The following is a 24,000-nucleotide window of genomic DNA, read 5'->3' on the forward strand; positions in this document are numbered from 1 at the left end:
GCAATAAGACATTCGTGTTTGTGCGGTTGCCAGCCGAGTGCCACGGGGACATCCTTTGCCAACCCCACTCTCACTCGTGTCATATCGTTTAAATAACATGCACTTATTATTTAAATCTGAACATCACTGTGGAAATTGCTCTCGATCCAGTTAGATTTATTTGATTATTTAAATCTGAACATCACTGTGAAAATTGATCTCGATCCAGTTAGATTTATTAGATTCATCAGTTGCATACCACTTCACCACCAATATAACTCAACTTCTGTGCTACTCTACCAAACACTATATAGAATCTCATTCATCTATTGGTGATTGTCTTTGGTACTGAGTTTGTAAAATAAAAACATGCATCGAGGGAATAGAAACAATGAAATAAATCAAAACGCAGAAGGAAAGGCAGCTGCACATGCATTCATACTGTCAAACAGACGGGAAACAGACACGGAGAGAAACTAAGAGAAAAGAGGCACATTCATCCATCCATCCAACCAACCATCCATCCATCCATACATCCATACACACGGAGAGGAGCAGACAGACAGACAAGCTGACATCCTGTACAGATAGACATCCAGAGAGACAGACAGATAGCATGCGCTGCTCTTGAGGTCCCGCAGGCACTTGGCTGCTGGTGGAGCCACAGCGATGCGTGTCTCTCCGGCCCCGTGTGTTGTGACTGATGAGGATTTCATGCTATGATTGAGATGCAGTCCAGTGTGCAGGCCATGCAGGGGCTGGGGCTGGAGCTGAGGGTCTGTGGGAGCCAGACTCAGACAGCCCCACTAACAAGCCCTTATGGAGGGGAGGGGGGCTCACACGTACCCAGGCCGGAACACTGCTGGCCAATTCAAGCTTGTTTTTTTTTTGTGGACAGAAGCTCCATACTTTACACTTTGGCTGGTGTTGGTTGGCAGCACTGAGCTAATGGCTAAGGAGCCGCACGTGGAGATTAATGCTGCCCTGTCCAAACTGGGCGCAGTGTTTGTAAATAAAATATTAGCACCTACCCACAGGTCCCCTTACAGTTCCAGCACAACTATAAAATATTACTGACCATAAAAACCTGTGGAAAACCAATCCAGTAATTCCCTTCCACGCACGCAGTGGCCAATAACTTCTGATGAAGCAATATTAACGATAGTCTCCCTCTCCCATATGAAAATACCCACTAAGGAGTAGAAATGGTTCAATGCTCCTCAAATTTTATGTTTCTTTTTTTCAACTAGTATTTATTATCCAATATCTTTTGTTGGTCACTATCATCATACCTGAGTTTTACCATTTAATGTGACTCAACATACGACACAATATATGCCTTCAGGACCTGCCATTTTGAGGAAGTGTGTGAGGGAAGGCTGTTTACTGCAATAGGGTGCAGGTGCTCACCATCTCCTGGGTCGACGATCTCCACGGTGGCCACCTCAGGGAACTCCAGAGCCCCCATGACTGGCTCGGACAGAACAATCTGGAACGTCTCCGACAGCTCATACTCATTGTCACTTAGGATGCGCACCTTCCAGGTAGCGGTGGTCTGCCCAGGATTAAACTGCACCTGCTTCTGGGACTTGCCCCGGAAGTCCTTGTCCTTCTCCGCTGTGCCGTCCTTGGTGCCGATGCCTGCAGAGAGAGAAGAGAAGAGAGGAGAAGAGAAAGGAGGAAAAGACAATTCAAGAAGGGAAGCGGAAGAAAAAAAAAAAAAAAATGGGAAGTTTATGGAAATATTTGTATCCCCTTCCCACAGACAGCTTGGTAGGAACTGCTGAGGAAGTGTGGTTTCAAACGATTTAAGATGATGGTACTTCCTGTCCCGAGGGTAGAGGGTAGAGTTGGAGGCCTCACTAGACACTAATATTTCTCTGTTTGTTTTTAACATGCCTTTTTTTACATCAGCCCCCTTTACACCATTTAGCATCGGGTTATTACTGATGAACTTGCTAATTATTCGGACAGGCAAAACCACATCAAGCAAAGTGTATTTTCAAATATAAATGAGGGCTGTTCTTCTCCGAGCAGCCTCCGCGGCCAAAGATGCTAACTCTGGAGTTTAGCGGTAAAAAAACATGTGATGCAACCGCGCTGCAATGACACCCCTGATTCGCTCGCCCCTGTCGGAGGAGAGGCCTTGGCTGCCATTAGTCAGAGACGAGGACGATGAGTCGACGTGCCCCGACAGCTAAAACTATTTGCTTTGCTGTCAGTCAACAGGCGTCTGTGGGTGGTGGCACCGGATCGACTCTGCCCTGAGAGGAGGAAGAGGAGGAACCACCTCCGCGTGTTTGGATGCCCGCCGGCATTTATGATAAGGAGGGGTGTGGTGCACTCACACTTTTTTGGCGGGGGATGGGGGGTGGGGGTGGTACCTGTTTGGGAACAGGAAGGGAGATTGCACCAGCATGGAAGCAATACACACACACACACACACACACACACACACACACACACACACACACACACACACACACACACACACACGTAGAGCACACTCAGCAGGAGGGCACCAGTAAATAAAACATTGCTGCCTGCCTCTTGGCAGTCACATGGGTCAGTTGTGGGGGGAAAAAAACAAAATGGAGATGAAAAAACAGGCAGGACTGAAATAAGCAGAGAGGGAAGTGGAGGAGTCGACTCTGCTGGAGAGAACACGGAGATCAGGCCTGGTTACGGAGCTAGTTTGGGAACTTCTCCCAGCATACAGTAGGGGGTTGAGATGGAGTGATAGAAGAATTGGATATGCTGACGAGAGACAGAGAAATGGATAAAACAGAGGGAAAAAGAAGAGGAAGGAGGAGGAGGAGGAGGAGGAGGACATGATCCGAAAACTTCTTTCTTTGAAGCAAATGAGGGACAAAGCAGGGGAGCTTTGACATGGGGAAACAGAACAGAGGTAAAAAGTGAGGGAGAAAAAAAAAAATTCCCATTACCACCCCCCGCGCACACACACATACGCACGTCAGCCAAATTGAATCAAATCGAATAAGCTCAATGGCGCTCCAAACCCCGCGCCTTCAACGGGCGTATGTCGGGCGGAGGCCCAGGCACCGGCGTTCAATCCCCTTCTCCTTCTCAGTGGGGTGGGGCCTCTCTCTGCCTCCCACCCTCCTCTCCCCCAGCCGGTACCTGCCGCGCACACAATATGCACCACTAAAAGGGGGGAAAAAAATGCTTCTATCTTTCATTTCTTTTTCTTTTCTCTATTTTTTTTGTTTAGTTCAGCCGCGGCTTTCTCATCAGCATTCCAGCAGAGTGTGGGACAGGGTAAAATGTCCTCGCGCTCGGCGGGGGGAGGCTCCAGCTTTCACGTCCTTCCAAGTCTCTTATCAAACGAGCGTTGGCTAGCGATGGCGCTGATGCCAGATAGCCGGCCCTGCCCAGCTTGGGTCCCGGCACTGCCCAGCCGGCTGTGCACAAGCGTCTGTCTGTGTGCTGTGTGCACTTTTGTGGGGGTCGCAATCAAGCTCTCTCTCGCATTTCCAGACACCACCAGTCTGCAGTCCTCTCTCTTTCTCTTTCTCTCCTCTCTCTCTCTCTCTCTCTCTCTCTCTCTCTCTCTCTCTCTCTCTGAGGTCACCCTGCCAACAGGAGGACTCCAGCAGAATGGAGCCATCTGATCCCATACAGAAGTTTAGTCTGGCCCCGATCTGGCCCTAATCTGGCTCTGATCTGGCTCTCTCTCAATGTCAGGGTCAACTGCTGTCTGGGAGCTTGATTCTCTCTCTCCTTCACCGGTCATATTGGAGGTCAGGCCTGACGGCTCGGAGAGTAAAAGCGGTGGGAGGGTTGGGGATGGGAAGAGTCTTCACCACACGTACAGCCTTCGCTTCACTCTCACAGGACCCACTATTTTTTAGATCCAAAATATTTTGTGGAGAGAATGCATAAATAACAGCATGAGCGGGCTCTGTGTGTTTGTGTAGAGCACTGTTCTGATGTTTAAGGTCAATCCAGCAGCATGCTTTGATTTCAATGCAGTGGAGCTCACACATGGAGCATATGGCTCTTAGAGTGCCGAGATGCTATCAGAATCAATGGATAACTAAACAGCGGTCTTTAATGATGACTTATTTATTCATGACTTATTTTATTCTGATTCTGCATAAATATTTCAGCTAAAGCAGCCATAGGAGCATCAAGGTATAAACATTGTGTACTGCAGTGTAAGGTCTTACTGGAGAGGACCTGTTTCAGCCGGTGAAAAGCACCCCTGTCAAATCCCATATACATTCAGCACGGCCCTGAGAGTTACCTCCTGAATGTAAAACACTACAGGAACACTAAATAATGAAGGAGCTTTAATGCACTAAACATGTAGTACATAGACTGCAGAAAACACAGGGGCCCGTGCAACCCACCCTTCCTCTCCCGTCCTTTGAAGTTTGACCCTGAGTTCTCCCAGGCAGCCGCTCCTCTAGAGAGACCTGGCCCTGAGTCAGCCTCTCCTTGACGTGCGAGGAGGCTTCAGTGTGTTACTACCTGCGCCTAGATGTGCAATTATGCAGAGAGCTGAACGAGGTGCGAGGAACAAATTATCGAAAAACAGCGTCAGGAAATAACACTGCATTCGTACAACGAATATAAATGCATTTCAGAGACGGCGCTGGAGATCCTCGTGGGCTCTGCTCTTTGCCTGGAGACAGTCAGGCAGCCCGATCCAGACACTTGGCACTCTGAACTTTTTTCTCCCCCCCGAAGTGAAGAGCATGAACGTGGGCAGTACAATGCTAGACGCAGGATGAGTATGTAGGACACGGCCTACGGGTGTATCAGTGTGTGTGTGGCAAAGTGTGGGTGGACCTGCACTCTTAAAATACCTTCCCAAGTGAAAAGTGACACCGCAAGACACAAAGAGGAAGTGCCTGATGCCAAGGCATGGCCCGAACCATGAGCCATGAGGCTCTACAGAGGCTCCTGTTTATATTGGCATGGAAGTGCGCCATGAGAAAGGAGAAACCTCCTCATGCTAAACGCAACTCAGGGTCAAGATGTCCTGGGAATAAAACTCATCATCATCCCTGAATGACTCCCCACATGGCATAAACCAAACAATATTTACAAACATTCAGATATACGACCTCCCCAGAGTTAAAAACATTAAAACCAGTTATTTTTGGTTCAAGTTGTAAATGAATGCCAAGACTTGCAAAACCTGCACCCGCCAAGCTGACACATCCAATACTCCCTGTGGGTGTTTGTTAAGTTTTGCATATCTACGGTTTCAGATTGCTGAATGGCATTAAATGTCTAATATGTTGTGATTATACTTGTGATTGTGGTTTGCTTATGACGTAATGTGTAATGTAATCTATTCTTGCCCTTGTGGCAAGATTGGTGATGAGAGCTGTGAAATCTCATAGTTCAACTCACTGACGAAGGATGTCTCCCCCAGGTAGCCCCTCCGCTTCAGCACCACCTCCAGGGCCTTGGACTCCTCATCCGCCACGTAGTGCTCCTTCTCCAGGGAGATCCAGGCCCAGTTGAGCCGAAACTGCTGGTTCTTCAGCTTATTTCCTCCTGCGAGCGCACACAGACACAGCATGGTACTCTAATTAGACCGGGCGAGTGAAAGAGCCAGGTCACACACGTAGACACATTAGCTTGGAAACACAGCAACACACACACACACACACACACACACACACACACACACACACACACACACACACACACACACAGACACAGACACAGACACACACACACACACACAGACACACACACACACACACACACACACACAGACACACAGACACACACACAGACACACACACACACACACAGACACACACACACACACACACACACACACACACACACACACACACACACACACACACACACACACACACACACAGACATAAACACATGTGCGGGCATGCACACAAAGGCTCTCTTATTTTCTCATAGGAAAAGAATCCAGTGGAGCACATCACATTTAAACCATCAAAGTAACTAGATCTTTGCAACACAAATGTGGAGTCATTACTTAAGTGCAGCACGCTTAATAAACAAATACTTCCTCCTGGTGACAACCAAATAACCAAGGGATTATTTCATGAACCAACCCACGAAATGGTTTTATCCTAAACTACTCAAACCAATGTGAAACCTGGGGGGGAGCAGTAACCGCAGTTGTGTGGGTGAGCAGTTTGACAGGTCAAGTGCAAATCTCCAACATAAAAATTCCTCTGAAAATGCAATAAAGCGAGTGAGAATGTCACGAGAGAAAATGTATCTCACAAACATCTCTCTGTGCTACTCTTGGAAACGAGAGATAAAGAGAGTGCACCAAGCTCAACTGACACCAAATCCGCCACGGTGCCCCCACTAATGTGCATGTAAATTTCTCTCTGGTGGCTTACCTGTGCTTATACCCACTCATTCCTTGGTGCTGCTCGCCGTGAAGCATCAGACAGAAGGGGCTGAGGCAGCAGAAAGGGGGAGACTTTGAGGTATAATTGCCTCTGTTCTAATTACCATGGAGGGAAACACGCTGAACTGCCTTCCTATCTACATTAAAGCACTTTTAGCACGTCTCTGTTTGAAGGGAGATTCAAAGGCAGTACGCTCTGTTCCTGCAGGGCACCAGTGCCAGCTATGGTCAGACCACAGACAGAGCCACACACAGACATTAAACACACACACACACACACACACACACACATCTTGAAATCAAACAAATGGACACAAACACACACACAGAGAGCAGGTATGAACGTGCGCAAACTAATTTCACTACTCCTGCATACACAACAGGCATGAACACGCACGAACCACACGCGCACACACAAAACACACACACACACACACACACACACACACATTGAGCTTTTCTGAGCAAAGTGCTGCTGAGGAGTGAAAAGAAACATCTCTGGTGGTGTAAATGAGTTCTTAAATGAGCAGTGTTATGAAGAATGGCAGTCAGCACGCCTGAAGAGGCCACACTCACAGCTGTATGGCCCTGAATAAGAGGGAAAGATCCAGGTGACTGACCCTTTGAGCACTCCAAGTGTGTGTGTGTGTGTGTGTGTGTGTGTGTGTGTGTGTGTGTGTGTGTGTGTGTGTGTGTGTATGGATGGGTGGTGAAAAAGGAAACCACTGGGGAGGGTCTGTTCCCATTGTCTGGGGGTCTCGGGGTGCTGCGTTTGTTAGCGTTTGTCACAACTCCTGTCCTCCCCCTTTCCTTTCCTCCCCTCCCCTCCTCTGCCTCCCATCCCCCTCTCCCCTCCTCCTCTTCTCTTCTCTTCTCCTCTGCTCTCTCTTTCTCGCTCTCTCTCTCCAGTTGTCACGCTCTGTAAATCTGTCACGTCCTCGCCAACCTGCCCCTTTCCCTTTCATGAACAGGTCACGCATGCACATCCGGTATGCTTAATTGTGTGTGAGCTTATTTATGTGCCTGTGTGTGTGTGTGTGTGTGTGAACCCATGTGTATGTGTGGGAATGAGTATACATGTAAATGTGTATGTGTGTGTGTGTGTGTGTGTGTGTGTGTGTGTTTCTTCTTGTGTGTGTGTGGGTGTGGGTGAGTGTGTGTGTGTGTGTGTGTGTGTGTGTGTGCGTGCGTGTGCGTGTGTGTGTGCGTGGGTGTGTGAGGCCCCTGTGAGACACCTGTTCCACACTGTTTCATGCGGGCTGACTGTCACCGCCAGCATTGCATATTTCCTTGACTGAGAATCGAATGGGACAATAATACACGTGGCACCTGTGGTGGTGGGACAGTGCATCGCTGCATGAGAGGACCCATATGACAAGCGGAAGTGGAGGGATGGAGGGAAGGGCACCTCGATTACAATCAAAGTGGTGCCAAACAAAAGCACAACAAAACCGCTCAGATCACCGATGGGTACAAGCTGAGAGAAGGAATAAGAAGAAAGAAAAGTAAAGTGCATCATTATTCACAAACCAGACGAACGGCGGGACTGGCGTTTGCTGACAAAATTGCTCTCTTCTCCGGCGACAAAGGGGGAGATTGAAGATGACGGCTGACGTAAATCCGAGGCGATGCCGAGCCTCGCTGGCTTGCCTGCCGCGTTTGATGCGTTTTCTCGCTCATAATGGGCTTTGTCAACAAGGTTTTGATGAAAGGGAATAGAGAAGGCAGGTTTTTTTTCTCCCCGAGCGCTTTCCGCGGATCTGGGCCTCTTAGAGAGGAGAAGAGAGGAGAGGAGAGGAGAGGAGAAGAGAGGAGGTGGCACGATACAGGAAAGCCTCTGCCGTCAGAAGATGTAATCTTCATCTCAGCGAGAGCAAGAGCCAAGGCACGGACCTAATTACAATGCCAGAAAAGAGAATCATCACCGGATCGGCGGTGGAGCAGCTGGCACTAAGAGGCCTTAGAAGAGGGATGTGTCCAGTTGAATGTTTGCCGCACAGAAATCCGTTCTGTGTTCAGTCAAGAGCAGGCCATCAGACCAAATTCTCCCGTGTTTATAATAAGGCACAGAGTACAAGAACCCTGTTCTGTGTTCAGCGAAGAGAGAGAGAACATCAGACCAAATTCTCCCTTTTTTTAATAAGGCACATAGTACAAGAAGCCTGGTGAAACGGAAGGATGTCTTTTTTGCTCTCCCTGTCCCTCTCTCTCTCTCTCTCTCTTTCTTCTTCTCTCCATCTGTTTCTTCTTTCCACTAGTCTGTTCCGCTTGGCTCCCACGAACAAACGCCGTCTGTGTGTGTGTATGTGTGTGCGTGTGCGTGTGCGTGTGCGTGTGCGTGTGCGTGTGCGTGTGCGTGTGCGTGTGCGTGTGTGTGTGTGTGTGTGTGTGTGTGCGAGGGAGGATGGGGGAGCGGGGTAAAGGCGCATGGCACAGGTACACACACGCGGGGTGTGTGTGATCTCTCAAACGTGAAGGCCGCAACTCCGGAGCCCAGCAAACGACATACCCGGTGACTAATCTCTTCAAACCAAAAGTCACTCTCACACACGCACGCACACACACACACACAAACACAGGGTTTGCATTCCTAAAGACACGCCTTGTCAGTCTGTAAAACATTTACATAAAACACCCCTCCACACGGGCACACATAAGTTAGACGTCTGTCCCGGATCCTTTGTTTAAAGTGATGGGACGGGATTCGGCGTGTGTGTGTGCAGCAGGAAGGAAGGAAGCCGGTGAGCAGTAATCTGTGCCGTGGCATTTTAATAACAATGTTGATGTTACACCGGTACAACATCAAGGGCAGGGATAGACTGGGCTTCAGAGCCACACCAAGTGCTCTTTAATCAAACACGCACAGGACATTCCAGCTCCTTTTATAGGTACTTATAAGCCCTGGAACCTTCTCTGTGCCCACCTAACTATCATTGTGAACATCAGGTTGCGTCAAACATGTCATTGATTTTTCATTAGATACGTTAAACACACTTGGGACGGTGCGGTGCTCCTGTGTGTTTTCTTCTCCAGTCTCGATGAGTGTGAGACTAATAGCGTTTATTTTAAAGAGAGTGAGAGCGGGGTGAGAGCGGGGGGAGGGGGAGACGTGCAGGGACCCCCCTGGCAGAGTAAGTCCTTCTGCAGCCCGGTGCCACCGCTGAACTTTCGAACGGCGTCCGTGCGTATCAAGAATGCGGCCTCGGCCTGACATGCGGGAGCCTCTTAATCTCTTAGTTCAAGTCCTGAGGGCAGTGTAGCACTGAAAACAAAAACCAACACCCCACAACCACCCACCCACCCCACCACCACCCCCACACCCACCCACCCACCGCACTCCAACCCCTGCTCCTCCCAGCGCTCCTGAGTAATATCTTACTCTTTTACTCTACCTTTTTTTTTTCTTCTTTTCATTCCCCTACGCACACACTGATAAGTTGGGTGGCTGGGGCGAACGAGTCCACTTCAAAGGAAAACTCCAAAGAAAACAGAGGAGTTAATCTTCAACAGGAGTTCAAGTTGCTGAGCGAGGACTCAGTTCACACTGACGGCATGTAATGTATTTCTAGGGTCATTCATCGACATACTTCAGACATGGTCCACAGCACTGAGACCACTAGGTTCCCATAGTGCTGTGGTTAAGGCTATACGTTGCAGCCACAAAGAGGAAAGAAAGGACAAAAATGCATAAAGCTAAGAATTTCTTTTAGAGAGATCACATTAGTGGCTATTCCCAAAACGTTTTTTGATAGAATATGGCGATAAGAAATCTTTATCTTAACACGGCATATGTTAAATGGAATATGGACTATACTACATGGCCTATAACACAGCATATCTACCTTAAACACACAGGAAGTCTCCAGTGGTTCAACTACTACTACTGCTGCTACTACTACTACTACTACTACTACTACTACTTCGACAATACCAAAATGGGTAATACTTGCACATGTTTAATACTTGCACAAATGCACAAGAGAGCAGCACAATGCTCTTGAAAACTCTCAGGAAGTAAGAGCGCAAATTTGCAATGATGTCGTTCATAGAGAGACGGATAAGTTTGTTTCATTCTAGGCATCCTGTTTTCTAGGAGTGTGTCTGTAGGAGAGCGGCTCACGATCGTCTTTGGGGTGAAGCTCAGAGGAACTGCTCCCCTTTCACTTTCAAACATGCAGACAGACATGCCCTGTTAAGTGTTTGCCGCTTCCTTCTAATAGACAAATATATCAGATGAGCGTTTCCCTTTTATCAAGTGGCAGCAGGTGGCTTTGAATGAATGTGCCCAGCAGTGGGAGCTTTTGATCTTGTTTTTCAATAATGTCACTCACACACACACACACACACACACACACACACACACACACACACACACACACTCACACACAGACACACACATGCAGACAAACACATACACACTGATGCATACTTACTCATAAACTTAACATGTACACACACATTCATCTACACACAAAAACACAAACACACACTCATGCTTGCACATAAACACACACAGACACACACAGACACACACACACAAACACAAGGCAACTCAGAAAAACACACTTGGAAAAGTGACAGCAGACAGAAGGGAAATGTGAGTGCAATTCTCCATTCCCTTTTCATGTGCTTGTTGTTGTTCATTATCCCTGCCTTCCACACAAACACTGAGATGTCAGCAGAAGTTGAGTGTCAAAACTCCTCACCGCAATCACGTCGGCACACTTTCTCTTTTCTTTCAATTTGCCGTTGGAAAATGACACTTGGCAATGCAAAAAATATATTATTAATAATAATAATCAACGTAATCTTCCAGAAGAAAAACACAGAAGCAAACAAAAACCAAAACAAAACAAACAAACAAACAAAACAATTTTGAATTTTTCTAAACTTTTCAGAACCATCTGTGCCAGGGACAGCGCTGCTGTACAATTAGAATTCTGCTGCCGTCGGGTCCATATGCCCGCGCTCTGGGTACGGCCACTCCGCGCTTGACACTAAGCCCCAGGACGTGGCCCTGACAGATGTGACCCGTCGGGAGAGAGAGAGAGAGAGAGAGAGGGAGAGAGAAGGGGAGGGAGGGAATGAGAGAGAGGAAGCGATGGAAAGAGAGGGGGAGAGAGACAGAGAGAGGGACAGGGGGAGAGAGGGAGAGAGAAGAAGAAAGGGGGAGAGAGGGGGAGAGAGGGAATGAGAGAGAGGGAGAGAGGGGGAGAGAGGGAGAGAGAGGGAGAGAGAGAGAGAGAGGGAGCACCGGTGGAGGCGCAGCTGTGAGTGGTGCCAGCCGAGTGCCAACGCTGTGCCCTTGTCTCCTGGCTGGGAGCGAGGGGAGCAGGCAGCAGACGGGCCTTATTTGGTCACCCTGGGGAAACAGGGAAGAGTGGGGGAGCGCTGGTGCTGGGTTGAACACCCGCTGTCCATCCAACACACACAGACACACACGCGCGCACACACAGACACACAGACACAGATACACACACAAATACATACCCATACACCACTTCTGCACTGCTCACAAAAAGGACAAATACATATCCTCACACAGACATGCACACACACACACACACACACACACACACACACACACACACACACACACACACACACACACACACATAGACATCTCTTCTGCACACACTCTTCTGCACAAACACACCTGAAAGACCCACACATACATGTAAACACACCCTCACACACACACACACACACAGTCAGACTGGACTCGAGCTCATCAGCCTGGGTCAGGGCAGCGTAAGCCCTTACACATGGTCTGGTCTGTGTGTGTTCGCAGGACTCTAAAGACAGAAGAGAGGTGCAAAACCCTTCCTGGAAGGATCAGTGTGTGCCAGTGAGCGGTGCTGCTCAGTGAGATTAGAAGCCAGAGAAGGACTCTTCAATGGCTCAATCTATTGTAATGGCAGGACTCAACACAACAGGAATGGGGGTGGGGGGGGGTGTAAGGAGGGGGAGGGAGACAGGGAAACGAGGTCATGGAAATAGCCAATGAAGATGTTGATATAGACTGAGGTGTGATTCCACTGCTCTCGCCTTTATCCGCAGAGAAAAAGTTGTATTGATTTCTGTCCTTATCGAAACCTTCAAAACGCAAACAAAAAGAGAAAAAGAACAAAAGAAAAAGAGCACCCGACCGATTCTCAGATCCCAGAGGGCACGGAAAAAGTGAGAAGAAAAATACTATGCATCTGCTGCTCGAGGCTTCATGCCGGGCAGAAACATACAGATCAGCGGAGGTCGGTCCTCCATTACACCAGAGAGCTAAGGAGCAGGCTGAAAGATTTACGGCTCCGTCCACTTGAGCGAGGGTCTTAACCTGCGGCCTCTCCCAGGCCCTGGCGTTTGGGGTAGATCTGGCTAGGGTGCTGATGCTAAAGCCCCGGTCTGCCCCAGAGGTTGTACCCAGAGGCCCCCTGCCTGTGGTCTGGAGGTCTGGAGGTCTGGAGATCTGTGAGGCAGTGATGACTGGCTGGGAGAGAGAGACGGGGGCTGAAAGGCCGAGAGGTGCCCCCGAAACAAAAGGAGGACGGAGAAAAGCAGAGAGAGGGGCTTTGAGAACGTCTTTTTGTTCTCAGTCAGTGGGAATCGTTTGAAGGTTCTTTGTGTGCATCCTTAGGCGTGAGTGCGTTTCTGTTTCTTCTTCGTCTTTTTTTACTTCATGGAGAAGTGAAAGAGAGTTCGATTTTGTTTTCTCTGGAAAACGGGAGCGTGATCCGACACAACACTTTTTTTGAAGGGAAGATTGCAAGGTGCGAAGTGCTACTCTGTTGATCCACCTGCTCCTTATCAGAGCTCAACCTACACACACACACACACACACACACAACAAAAGTGACTGGCGGGGGGGACACAGGGCCTTTATCCACCCCCGCTCTTCCTCCTGCTCCCGCCTTCTTCGCTGTCTCTCCCTCTCCCTCTCTCTCTCTCTCTCCCTCTCCCTTTCTCTCTCCCTCTCTCTGGATGGATGCATTTCCCTCTATTCCTTCTCTCTGAGCCATGTTCTCTCAATTCTCACCATTTCTGTCTCGCTGTCTCTGTCTCTCATCTTTCTGTTCTTTTTTTACCCCATAACCTGACTCTTGCTCTGTTTCTCTCTCTCTCTCTCTCTCTCTCTCTCTCTCTCTCTCTCTCTCTCTCTCTCTCTCTCTCTCTCTCTCTCTCTCTCTCTCTCTCTCTCTCTCTCTCCAGCTGCCTCTCCAATCCCAGATAGTTCCTGCAGGTTGTTGTGGAAACCACCGCAGGACTCTGCGTCTGCTGTCTCTTCCTAGGTCACAAAAGCGTCTGGGCCTCGCGCTCGAACGGGCAGGGCGAGCGGGCTGGAATTCCCAAGGCTCCTATTTCAGAGCCAGCTCCTTTATGTGCGGCTCGGCCGAGGAAAAAAAAAGGGAGTGGGGGTGGGTGGTGGTGGTGGTGGTGTGGATGGGGGGGGGGGGAGTACGCAGGGGGAACATACAGTGAATTGGTGAGTAAAGGTCATTTGTGTCCTGGGAGTTTGCACCATACGCTACAATGCAGCCACTCACAAACCCCGGCCATACCATTAGTCACACCCTGGCCCCGGTGAAATCCTCTACACAAAAGATCGACAAAGAGAAAATCTACACGAAATACATCACATAACCTGCACTGGGGGAGGAGCTGGGCCTTTCTCTGTATGGAGGGACTCAAATGACTCATCTGAAGTGAGAACAGGGAGGGAATGAAGGAAGGGATGAAGAACGGAGGGAGGGAGGGAGGGAGGGGGAGGGGGTGTGCATTACTTCTGCTCCGTGAACCTTGCGCTCGAGCCAAGTGTGTCGCCAGACTGATCCCCGGTGCCGAGGGAACGCGGAGTTAGTTCCCGATGTGTATCCATTAAGAAAGAGGAGGAGCGGTGACTCGCTAATGAGAGCCTGTAGAGCGTATGTGACTCACCTGACCCCATCGAATAAAGAGTGAATATATGCAGGCGCTGCCTTTCAGTGCTTCTCAGAACTACATTTTTATTGTTTCATCTTTTTTTTCCCCTGGGAGTGTGGGTGAGATATCTCTCTATTTAATTGCCCCCCTCGCTGGGAGGACCAAAGTGGATTTTTGAAGCAGGGGAAAAAAAGGGACCTTTAAAATCACACATTTTATAAAGGCAAATAAAGGGCAGCTAACCACCTGATAAGGCTTGAAATTGCCTTTCCATTTCTCTTTGTCCCCTAACCTCTAAATCTACGGCGAGTGTCCCACCCCCCGATGTGGACGGGTAATTTCATAGAGGTCAGTGTTCTGGTACCGCTTGAAAGGCTGGCATAAAAATCACTAGTGCTAAATAGAATCCTGTGCTTCTGAGCCGTAATCCTATTAGCTGGCCACAGAAATATTAGCTCATGCAAAGACTTAGGGAACACCTTTCGGATTGGCGCTCCTAAAATCCCCCCAAACCAATCCAAGAAACGTCTCCCTAGGAGAAAGACCAAACTGTCATGGGTGGGACTTTGAATCCCGCGGGAGGCAGTCTGTGTCCTTCCAACGCCGGCAAGGTCGGACATTATCCTCTGGCGGAGACGGCATCATTAAATCTGAAGATTAGAGTTCAGACTTGGATGGGCACAAGCTATTCAACAATGTTTTCTTTCTTTCGTTCCTTCTCCCCTTGCCACTGTTTTTTTCCCTTCTCTCTGCTGCCTACAAGTCTGTATAGAGTTGTGCTGTACGTCTAAATGAACTTAACCAAGGTCATCCAGTTGCTTGATTAATTCCCAAAAGTGGGAAGTGCTTTTCAGCTCAGAATCAATAGTCGCACTAATAAACCCCCTTGACGATTGAAGCTGAATATCATTACTGTGACTGACGTCCTAAACTACTTGGAGTGGTTCTGCTTTTGTTTACATTTGAAGTCAGGTAAAAAAAAAAAAGCAGCCCCTCAACCCCACACACACACACACGTCAGAAAAAAAAACTTTACTCTAAGTTGCCCTTGAAGAAGTTCAATTGGAAATTGCTCCCACTGCGTATCTTAATTACTGGGCCGCTGTGAGCTGTGTTGTGAGGGCAGACTTCCGCGCAGCACTGCAAGCAACAGCGGAGCCCCCTGCATTAGCAGCCACGGGGCCACTGCATCTACCGCGAGCGCACACACAAAGGTCAGCGAAGATTAAATATTTGAAAGCCCTTTCCTCATTACCAGTCAATTATGCAGGGCCATTCCGACTGCCTTAGCCGCCACTGCGCTAGTATGTGTAATGTGAACAAATCCTCAGTGACCTACCCCAACAAACGTGCAAATAGAGAGGGAAAAAAATACCCACAAAAGCCATAGCAAAGAGAGACGGGTCAGCGACCCCCATTTGCAATGTTTTCTGCTTTCACACAACACATTAAGCCAAGGAAATTGGGCAAACTTTATTGAGATGGTATCAGTTATGTGCAAGACAAGGCCCCCAACCAATGCCCCCTACCCGCCCCCGCCCACCCCTCCACCCCCCAGCCCACCACTACATCTTCTTAGTTGTTCTTCCTGGAAAACTCTGGCTATTCCCATACCGCAACCCAACTAATCAAAGCCCTGGGCAACCTGCTAATACTGTAAAACAAACAGTGTCCCACAGGTCCTGTCCAACTCATTTGTCACAGTCCCGGGCAGAAAGATGAGCTTACTACGGTCATTAGACGGCCAGACAAGAGGAACAATGTGGCTCTGGAAACACAGAAGAGTGAACCGAACCTCCGTGAGGTGGCCGTGAGGAAAAGTGCAAGGCCTCACACGCTTGTGTGATCCTACCTCAAGTGCCCGTGTTAAGCACAGCCAGAGAGCGAGAGAGGGACTACAAGAGGACCGCAAAGGAACAGAGGAGAGCACTGAGAGAGAAAGGGAGAAAAAGAGAGAGAGAGAAAAAACAACATGACATAATGATGCTGGACGGAACAGTGACGTGACAAAAGAGTATAGGGGGCTGAGGGGACAGGGGGGTGTGGGGGGGGGGTTGTGCTTCCTTGCTGGAGTCCTGAATGCAGAGTGTTTGCTCTCTTGTCAGGCGGAATAATGATGGCCTGTTTGCTGAAAGGCCGAACGCGAGAGAGGGCTGAAAGGCCGGGGCCCTCCGGGGCCCATGGCCTCCATGCTAATGGCTCCGGGGGCTTGTCTGGCTGTTGTTTCAGGACGCTGTCCAACAGCTTCATTTGGGGAACAAGCCTTGTTTGAACGGGCATTACTTGGTTGTTACTTTTTTGTGGACCACAAATGGTAATCCTTATACCACCCCCTCCCCTCAGGAAAAGTATTTGTGTGTTTTTTTTTTGCTTTGCTTTTTCCCCCCCATCTCCCTTCCTTCAGAAAAAAAGAACGAATCTTTAAAGCCTCAAGCATCTTCAATTCACCGAGGTGAAAGTCTTCCTTGAGAAATTGGCATTTAAAGGAAGAAGAAAGAAAACATGTCCTAGTTTTTTCAACCCTCAGTAAGTGTGAGCAGACATAAGTGTGGGGTAGTTTTAAGCTTAGTACTCTCTCTCTCTTTCCTTCTCTCTCTCTCTCGCTCTCGCTCTCTCTCGCTCTCTTTCCTTCTCTCTCTCTCTCTCTTTCTCTCTCTCTCTCTTTTCTCTCTCTCTCTCTTTCTCTCTGTCTCTTTAGCTTTTAGCACAAAGGACTGAAAATGCTCCTCACGTGCTTGGAACAATTTAAATCTCAGGCTTCCAAACGTTATGACCAGGAAGATTACATTCATCAAGACGTGATGTATTCAGAGCGCATCGACTGTGGAGCATGCTGAACTAGGGGATACAAAGCACACTGTCCCTAGCAATTGGATAATGAATGTGCCTGTTGACAGCTTGGTGCATACATACAGTACAAAATCTGGTCTGTCGCCAAATCCAATTTGCCTACTTGACCAGGATTTGCAGAACAATACATTGTATACATTTTTCTCATCTCCTGAGAAATAAGGTTGAGTGCAGGAACCCAAGATAATGTGAGGCCTCTCACCTGGGCAATGTCACCTAATCACATTCACTTTTTTTGACAAATCAGGAGGGAAAATGACAGAAAGTGACAGAAATATCTCTGGAGAGAGAAGCGCTTAGACTCCAGTCAACGTAGAGCCAGTCGGCTCTAACACCTCCACAAGCCACCTGTCTATCACGAGTGCCTTTCAGAGGCCCGTCCCGTCACCAAGGGATTACATGTGTTGTTTATAGACAAGCCCCGCGTGTGGAGTCTCGCTCTGTTTGCTTGGCTAACACGATGCTGCCAACGCTGGCCTCACTCAGAGAGACTGAGAGAGCAATTTACCTCTATGAGTTCCCAGGTCATTCCCCTAGGACCTCTCAACCATTAATCTCCAACAATTCAGCCTAGCTCTCTATCTCTCTCTCTCTCTCGCTCACTCTCTCTCTCTGTCTCTCCCTTTCTCCTATACGGCCTCTGTCCTGCTAGCCGGGTGGTCAAGGACTCCCCTGTGATAGCGAGGGGCATAACCAGCTCACATTCCTGCAGTGGATGAGATGCAGGGGTGAGGAGGAGTTCAGTAAAGACACACTCCCTGCCTTGGTAATAAACTCCTACATGGCTCCACTTACGGGAAAGACAACTAACAGGCTGCTGGGAAACAGCGAAGCATTAGCACTGCCAGTCTTGAGTCTCAGTTCAAGTGAATGGGACCTGGGTTGGGGCCTCACTAGCAATACATGAGAATTATGATCACCGGAACCATAAAAGTGCAATCAGGATATACGCTTGAGGGTTGTAGTAATGTAAGGCTTTTTAATGGGTTTTAAATTCAATTAAGGACTCCACTGCTTTCCATTCCACTGGGGACACCCATCCCACATAACCATTATCCAACTGACCATGTCTTAACATTAATCAAGGAAAAAACAGTTATAAGCAAACTTAAGCATGATTGTATTTGCATTTCTGGAAGTTTCCCTCTCAAAACACAAAATACTAGGCTGGGATTATTGGGACCCTGGGATTATCGGCTACCTACAGTTTTCTGATTTGCCCAGGCTTGACAGTGATCAGTGGTGAAACTATCCCACATCTGCACGTCATGTCGATGATATCATGTAACCGTGTGGGTCAATTAACCTTGTCAGATTGGGTGCCCTGATTCTAGTTTGTGAGCTAGACAGGCTACTGCCTGATGGGAAAGGGGCGGCGGGGGGGAGGTTGACCTAAGGTCTCCCCACTGGAAGCCCGAGGTAGGGGGAGCGGGGGAGTCTATCAAATAGCGCACCTCTAACTTTGTACAGTACTGATGCAATTAGTGGAATCAGTCACACTACGAAATGCTACTTTTCTTCTTCTGGTTTGTGTGAAATGAATGAAGGCTGAAGTGGGGGGTTGGGGGGGTCACCATAAAAGCTACAACTGCTACTGATTGCACTGCACTGTTGTGACTGCTGAGTGGCGTGTGCCATTGAAAACCTTAAAATGTGGTCATTTAAGCTCTCAATGCAAATCTAACCCCTTAAAAAGTATGAACGACAGAAAGACAAATGGAAACCTGCAGCTACTAAGGGGGCAGCAGAGGCGGGGCACATTTCAAACCCTGACCTTTACAGCAAGACTCACTCAGGCACACTGAATGCCCTTTTCCCATGAAAAACACTCGGCTTTTAGATGGCGAATTGCAGCCGAGCACAATAGCACTGCAACACAGCTGGAGTCCTGAACCGGAGCACGGCCGGGCTTTGCCTGTGTCAGAGGGGTCTAGATTCTTGACTATTGGAAATCATTTTTCTAACTTGACAGATACAACATGTCATAATAAGCATAATGGAATTAAAGGCTAATTCTCAGGCAATATGAAGGCTTACGTGAATTCCAAAGAGATTATGGAGGCTAAGTGAAACAGCTGAATATCAAATTGGGAGAGGATTTCTTTCCATGCCACGGTTTTTGTTCTCACAACATATTTTTTTCCAAGAAGCCTGGCAATGAGTAGCTACATATTTCAGCCAGGTTGACTAACAGCCCAAGATCTGTCAGATAAGTTAAGCCCCGCGACATGTGACACAGTGAGCCTACAGGTCAATGTCGGACCCGTACAAAAAACAAAAACAACCACGATAGGAAATCCATATCCCTTCCACCATATTACCAACGACCTTTGAGAAAATATGGATGCTGCTCATCTGTCTATGCAAAAAAAAAGAAGTTGTGTACTCCTTTCTCATCTCTCCATTACTCCAGAAGGAGCGTCACGTGGAAACAGATGCAAGTCTAAGAAATTAAACCATCCTCGGGTCATTTCCTGAGAGTTAAGCCAGAAACTGGCAACCACAGAGATACCAGAAAACAAACCCACCATGCAGCATTTGAATGAGGCGTCATCCGAGCCATCTAAATTACAAACAGTAAATGGCATCCCCCCATGCTGTTGACGCGTTCTTTTTTCAGTGCTGTGTTTAGACCAATAAAAGACTCAGGAGGCCAGTGACTGATTTACAGAGAGCTGGCTGCATTTTCAGACACCACCAATCTGCAGTCCTCTCACTCTCTCTCTCTCTCTCTCTCTCTCTCTCTCCCTCTCTATCTCAGTATCTCTCTCTCTCCCTGCGTGATGGCTCTTTCCAATGCTGCAACCTGAGCATACTGCTCCCTTTTTACTCCCTTGTAAAACATGTTTTCTGGGCTACCTGTTACAACTGCAGACTCTAAAAAAAGGCTGAAGAATGCGGGGTCCGTCTCAAAACATACACCTCCACTTATAATGAGGAATAGCCGCCAGGCATGTGGTCTTTGCTTTCTTTCCGCCAGTTTTTATTTTTGGGGAAAGTATTTAAATCAAATAAAAATAGGTTCTCATAACCACTCTCAATCTGAACTGAGGCATACAAAGACAGCGATTGGCAACCTGAAGCTATATTCAGTCACCAGCTCTGGTTCAGTGACAGTACTCTGTGATGAAACCATCTGGATTGCATAAGACCCTTAATGCATGTCTTCAGGCACGCTTCCTCTGCGTAGTCCCCGACGGTTAACAGATCTTTTCAGCAGGTAGGGAGAGATCTCCGCCCGAACAGCAGCAGCACCAGCGACACGTGGATATCACCGCTGCAGGGTTAGCATTAGATCCGGCCCTGATCTGGCACGGAGCCGGCGGTGTGCAGGCCCAGGTGCCGTCTGGGAGCTGCGCTCTTTCATCTGTTCCTTCGTTTCTCTCCGTCTCTCCGCACCTCCCACTTCCATTTCACTGCCAAACGGATTCCCACATCCTGCCGATCGGCCCCGTCCTGGGGGCAGTGGTGATGGGAAGAAAGTGTGTGCCTGAATGTGTGTATGCGTGTGTATGCGTGTGTATGAGTGTGTATCGGTGTGTGTGTGTGTGTGTGTGTGTGTGTGTGTGTGTGTGTCAGCATACAATCATTTTCAGATATGTGCCTCCTGAGGGGAACAGCAATTCCCGCCAATTCTCCCAGCTCACCTGAGTGAACAGAGACCCCTGCATCTGTCTCCCACCCTTCCTGCAGCGGCAGCAGTCTGAGAAACTACCCCACAACCACAGCACAGCATGAGCGAGAAGATGTTCCCACAGGACTCACAGTCTTATCTCAACAATCTGGCATTCCTCTTTTGATCCACCATATGGCTGGACATATCATAAGTAGCGTTAATATGCGATACAGAACATGGCGAATATCTTGATACTGTGAAACAGTGTGCATAAGCAGACAACTTTGTTCTCTCAAACAGCCGTCAGCGTCTCTTTCACAGAAAGGTGTTATCGGAGCATTGAGCGGCAATAACCAGTGAACGGTGCTCGCAATTGTGTCGGCAATCCCTCTCCTTTCAAAACCTAATGAACATAAACCTGGGTTCCCCTCAGGAGATAGGGTTCCAGAAGCTATTGGAAAGGTGTCAAACAACACTACCACAGAACTATGTACATAAACAACCTGACAGTTCGTAGTCAGTGATTCAATTAGTTCCACAAAGGAGCCCCTGCACACCGATACACCTTTAGCAATCAAAGGATAGCATGAAAGGGCGCACAACACAAGCAATCGATAGGTACAGAGTCGCTTATTACATTTGCCACATTAAAAGCCTGCCAAGCACCACACACACAGGCTAGCCTTGTTTTTACAACAGTGGATGACTGTGGCATTTTAGTAATCGGCTTCAATACACAAGGCGAAAGTAAGTAATATCTACAAAGCACCTTGAGGAGGCTGCTTTGATGAGGCGTGAGCTGACCGAAATTTAATAGGCTCTGTCAGGCAACTCTGATGACATTTGGCTTGGTAGAGAGTAGTGTGCTGGAATTGAGTGTGTGATACCAGCATCTCTCAGGATATGTCTGGGAAAATCAGTGTAGACAATGCAGAGAGAGAGAGAGAGAGAGAGAGAGAGAGAGAGAGAGAGAGAGAGAGAGAGATAGAAAGGAGCATCACTGATGGCTCAAAGGACAGGAGTCTGGACAAAAAGCAGTCATCTTTCATTCATTGCAAGGATGGTGGGACAGGGTGTCAAAAACAGGGGTTTACTAAAAAGAGTTGCCTGAGGCAATCAACGGATTGTTTGTCCTCATCTGGTAATTTAGTTCAGTAATCAACCCCCCATCACTCCAGGCAGGGAAATGAGACATCAGCACAGGGAACAGTTTATTGTTTATAGCCACAATCACTAGGTGTGTGTCTGTCTGCCTGTCTCGGAGTGTGTGTGTGTGTGTGTGTGTGTGTGCATGTTCGTGAGGGCGTACTCTGTGCATGTGTGTGTGTGTCTGTATGTGTAGTGTGGTGTGGTTTGGAGTGTGTGTGTGTGTGTTTTGTGTGTGCGTGTGTGTGTGTGGGAGGCCAATCTCCTGTCAGACTCCAGTTATGACACCAAGGCCCCCCCGGGAGATCACTACCAAACTGCAGCTTTGCCTGAGCTGTCAGCGCCTTCTCACAAAGACCAGGGGAGAAGAGAGGAGAAGAGAGGAGAGATGGCAGGACAGCAGAGAAGAGGAGAGGAGAGGAGAGGAGAGGAGAGGAGAATACCAGAAAAGAGAAGGGAAAGAGGAGAAAGCAGGGAAGAGGGGAGAGGACAGAGGGGGAGAGGAGCACAGAGAGATTGGAATAGAATATAGGAAGAGGAAGCAGAGGACTAGAGGAGAGGAGACAGGAAAGACTGAAGGGAAGTGAGAAATCGCTACAGAATCTGAGGAGCCAGGAAGCATTAGCCAAGGTGGATTATTGAGCCGTGGGCATTTCCTCCACTGTTGACACAGAAAATGTCAGGGCGCGCTCTGCCATTTAAGTTCGCCCTGCATATCGATCCAGATAACATGCCCCCCCCCCCCCCCCCCCCGCTTCTTATAGCGTTTGTGAAATATTCCTTAGAACACCCTTTTGGCAGATTAACTTGTGGGAAGACTGTGCCAGTGGAAAAGCCCTTTTTCTGTGTTAATGGCTGCCTCTGCTTTTATCTATGGAGGGGAATGGAATGTGTGTTCAAGTTAAACGCTGATACAATGAACCTGGAACAACTTCGGTTCTGCTAGACCAACATCCTAAGGGAACGGATGACGACACACATCATGATCCCGCCAGACAAGCCCGGGCCTGGAATCTCCACCGTCTGGGGAGTGTCTTCTCTGCCGTGTGAACCCCTTTAACTCCAGAGGACTCTAAGCTACCAGAACCAAAAAACACAGGGCTAAGTCAGTGGCAGGTGTGTTGGCAGCAATGTGTGCAAAGACAAAAGTGTTAAGCAGGCTGGGTCTTTGCTTCCCTCTGCAGTGCTACCGGTTATACACCCATGCGAGAAGTAAATTCTGTTTATGCAACATCACTCCAGAAGAAAGACGATTAGAGTCTCTTAATTGGTAGAAAAACCTAAATCCTTCGTGTTGGACTAGATATCAGAGCTGGAGTGGCTCTTTGAGAGTGCAGCAGTGAAACCCCCTCTAGTTCAACTCGTGCACCTGGGCCAGCACACAATGAGGCCTTCACGGGGAAGGATTGAATTGCAAGCCCGGTGATAATGGCTGCCTGGCCGGCGGTCCTGGTCAGGCAACGACAGCTCCGCTCCATACCCCGAAGCCATTGCTCCATGTCCCAGACACAAGACAGTCAAGCCTGGAGGGCATCCAGAAGTCAGCGTTTTTTTTCTTCTTCTTCTCCTTTTTTCTCTTTTTTCCCCTTTTTTTTTGGCAGCTTGCAAGCGGATTTTCAATCCCCCCAACGCTCGGGGTGTGTTTACGCTCGGACTGCTTGCTGTCTCCGGGCGTGTGGGGGACGAGTAGAGTAAGAGATAAGCTTGACAAGGCAGCAGGCGATAGCCCCTCCAATATGACCTGCCTTCAGATCCGCCGGGATCAAGCAACACTTTCGTATACACACAGATTGAGAGAGAGAGATAGATAGAGAGAGAGAGAGAGACACTGGGAACAGACGTGCTTTGCCCCACAGTTATCTGTGGGGTCTCCACTCTGTAGTCAGTTCTAAGTGTGGGTAGAGAGACAGAGACCAGCACAAGCAGACAGCAGACAAACGCCTCGGACAGAATGGTGTTGTGTTTTCACTCAGTTAACCCACCTTCACTATTTTATCCACACCTGTACACAGGGAAACAACAGGTAGAGCCACGTGGATTCACGATACAAAACATAAAAGATACGACACAAGTCCTAAATCAAATGAAGACAGAAGAATTGACATAA

General features: G+C 48.4%; 1 protein-coding gene across 1 annotated transcript in view; it reads right to left on the reverse strand.

Annotated features, from left to right (window-relative positions):
* frem2b (FRAS1 related extracellular matrix 2b) overlaps window positions 1-24,000 on the reverse strand; it is a 77,031-nt gene that overhangs the window by 35,489 nt on the left and 17,542 nt on the right. The window contains exons 3-4 of the mRNA XM_031573042.2: window positions 5,365-5,511; window positions 1,390-1,620 (exon numbers count right to left, since the gene is read on the reverse strand). Coding sequence (XP_031428902.1) covers window positions 1,390-1,620; window positions 5,365-5,511 — 378 coding nt within the window. The remainder of the gene's footprint in view (window positions 1-1,389; window positions 1,621-5,364; window positions 5,512-24,000) is intronic.

The sequence above is a fragment of the Clupea harengus genome, chromosome 9 (genome assembly GCF_900700415.2).
Source record: "Clupea harengus chromosome 9, Ch_v2.0.2, whole genome shotgun sequence".
NCBI lineage: Eukaryota > Metazoa > Chordata > Actinopteri > Clupeiformes > Clupeidae > Clupea > Clupea harengus.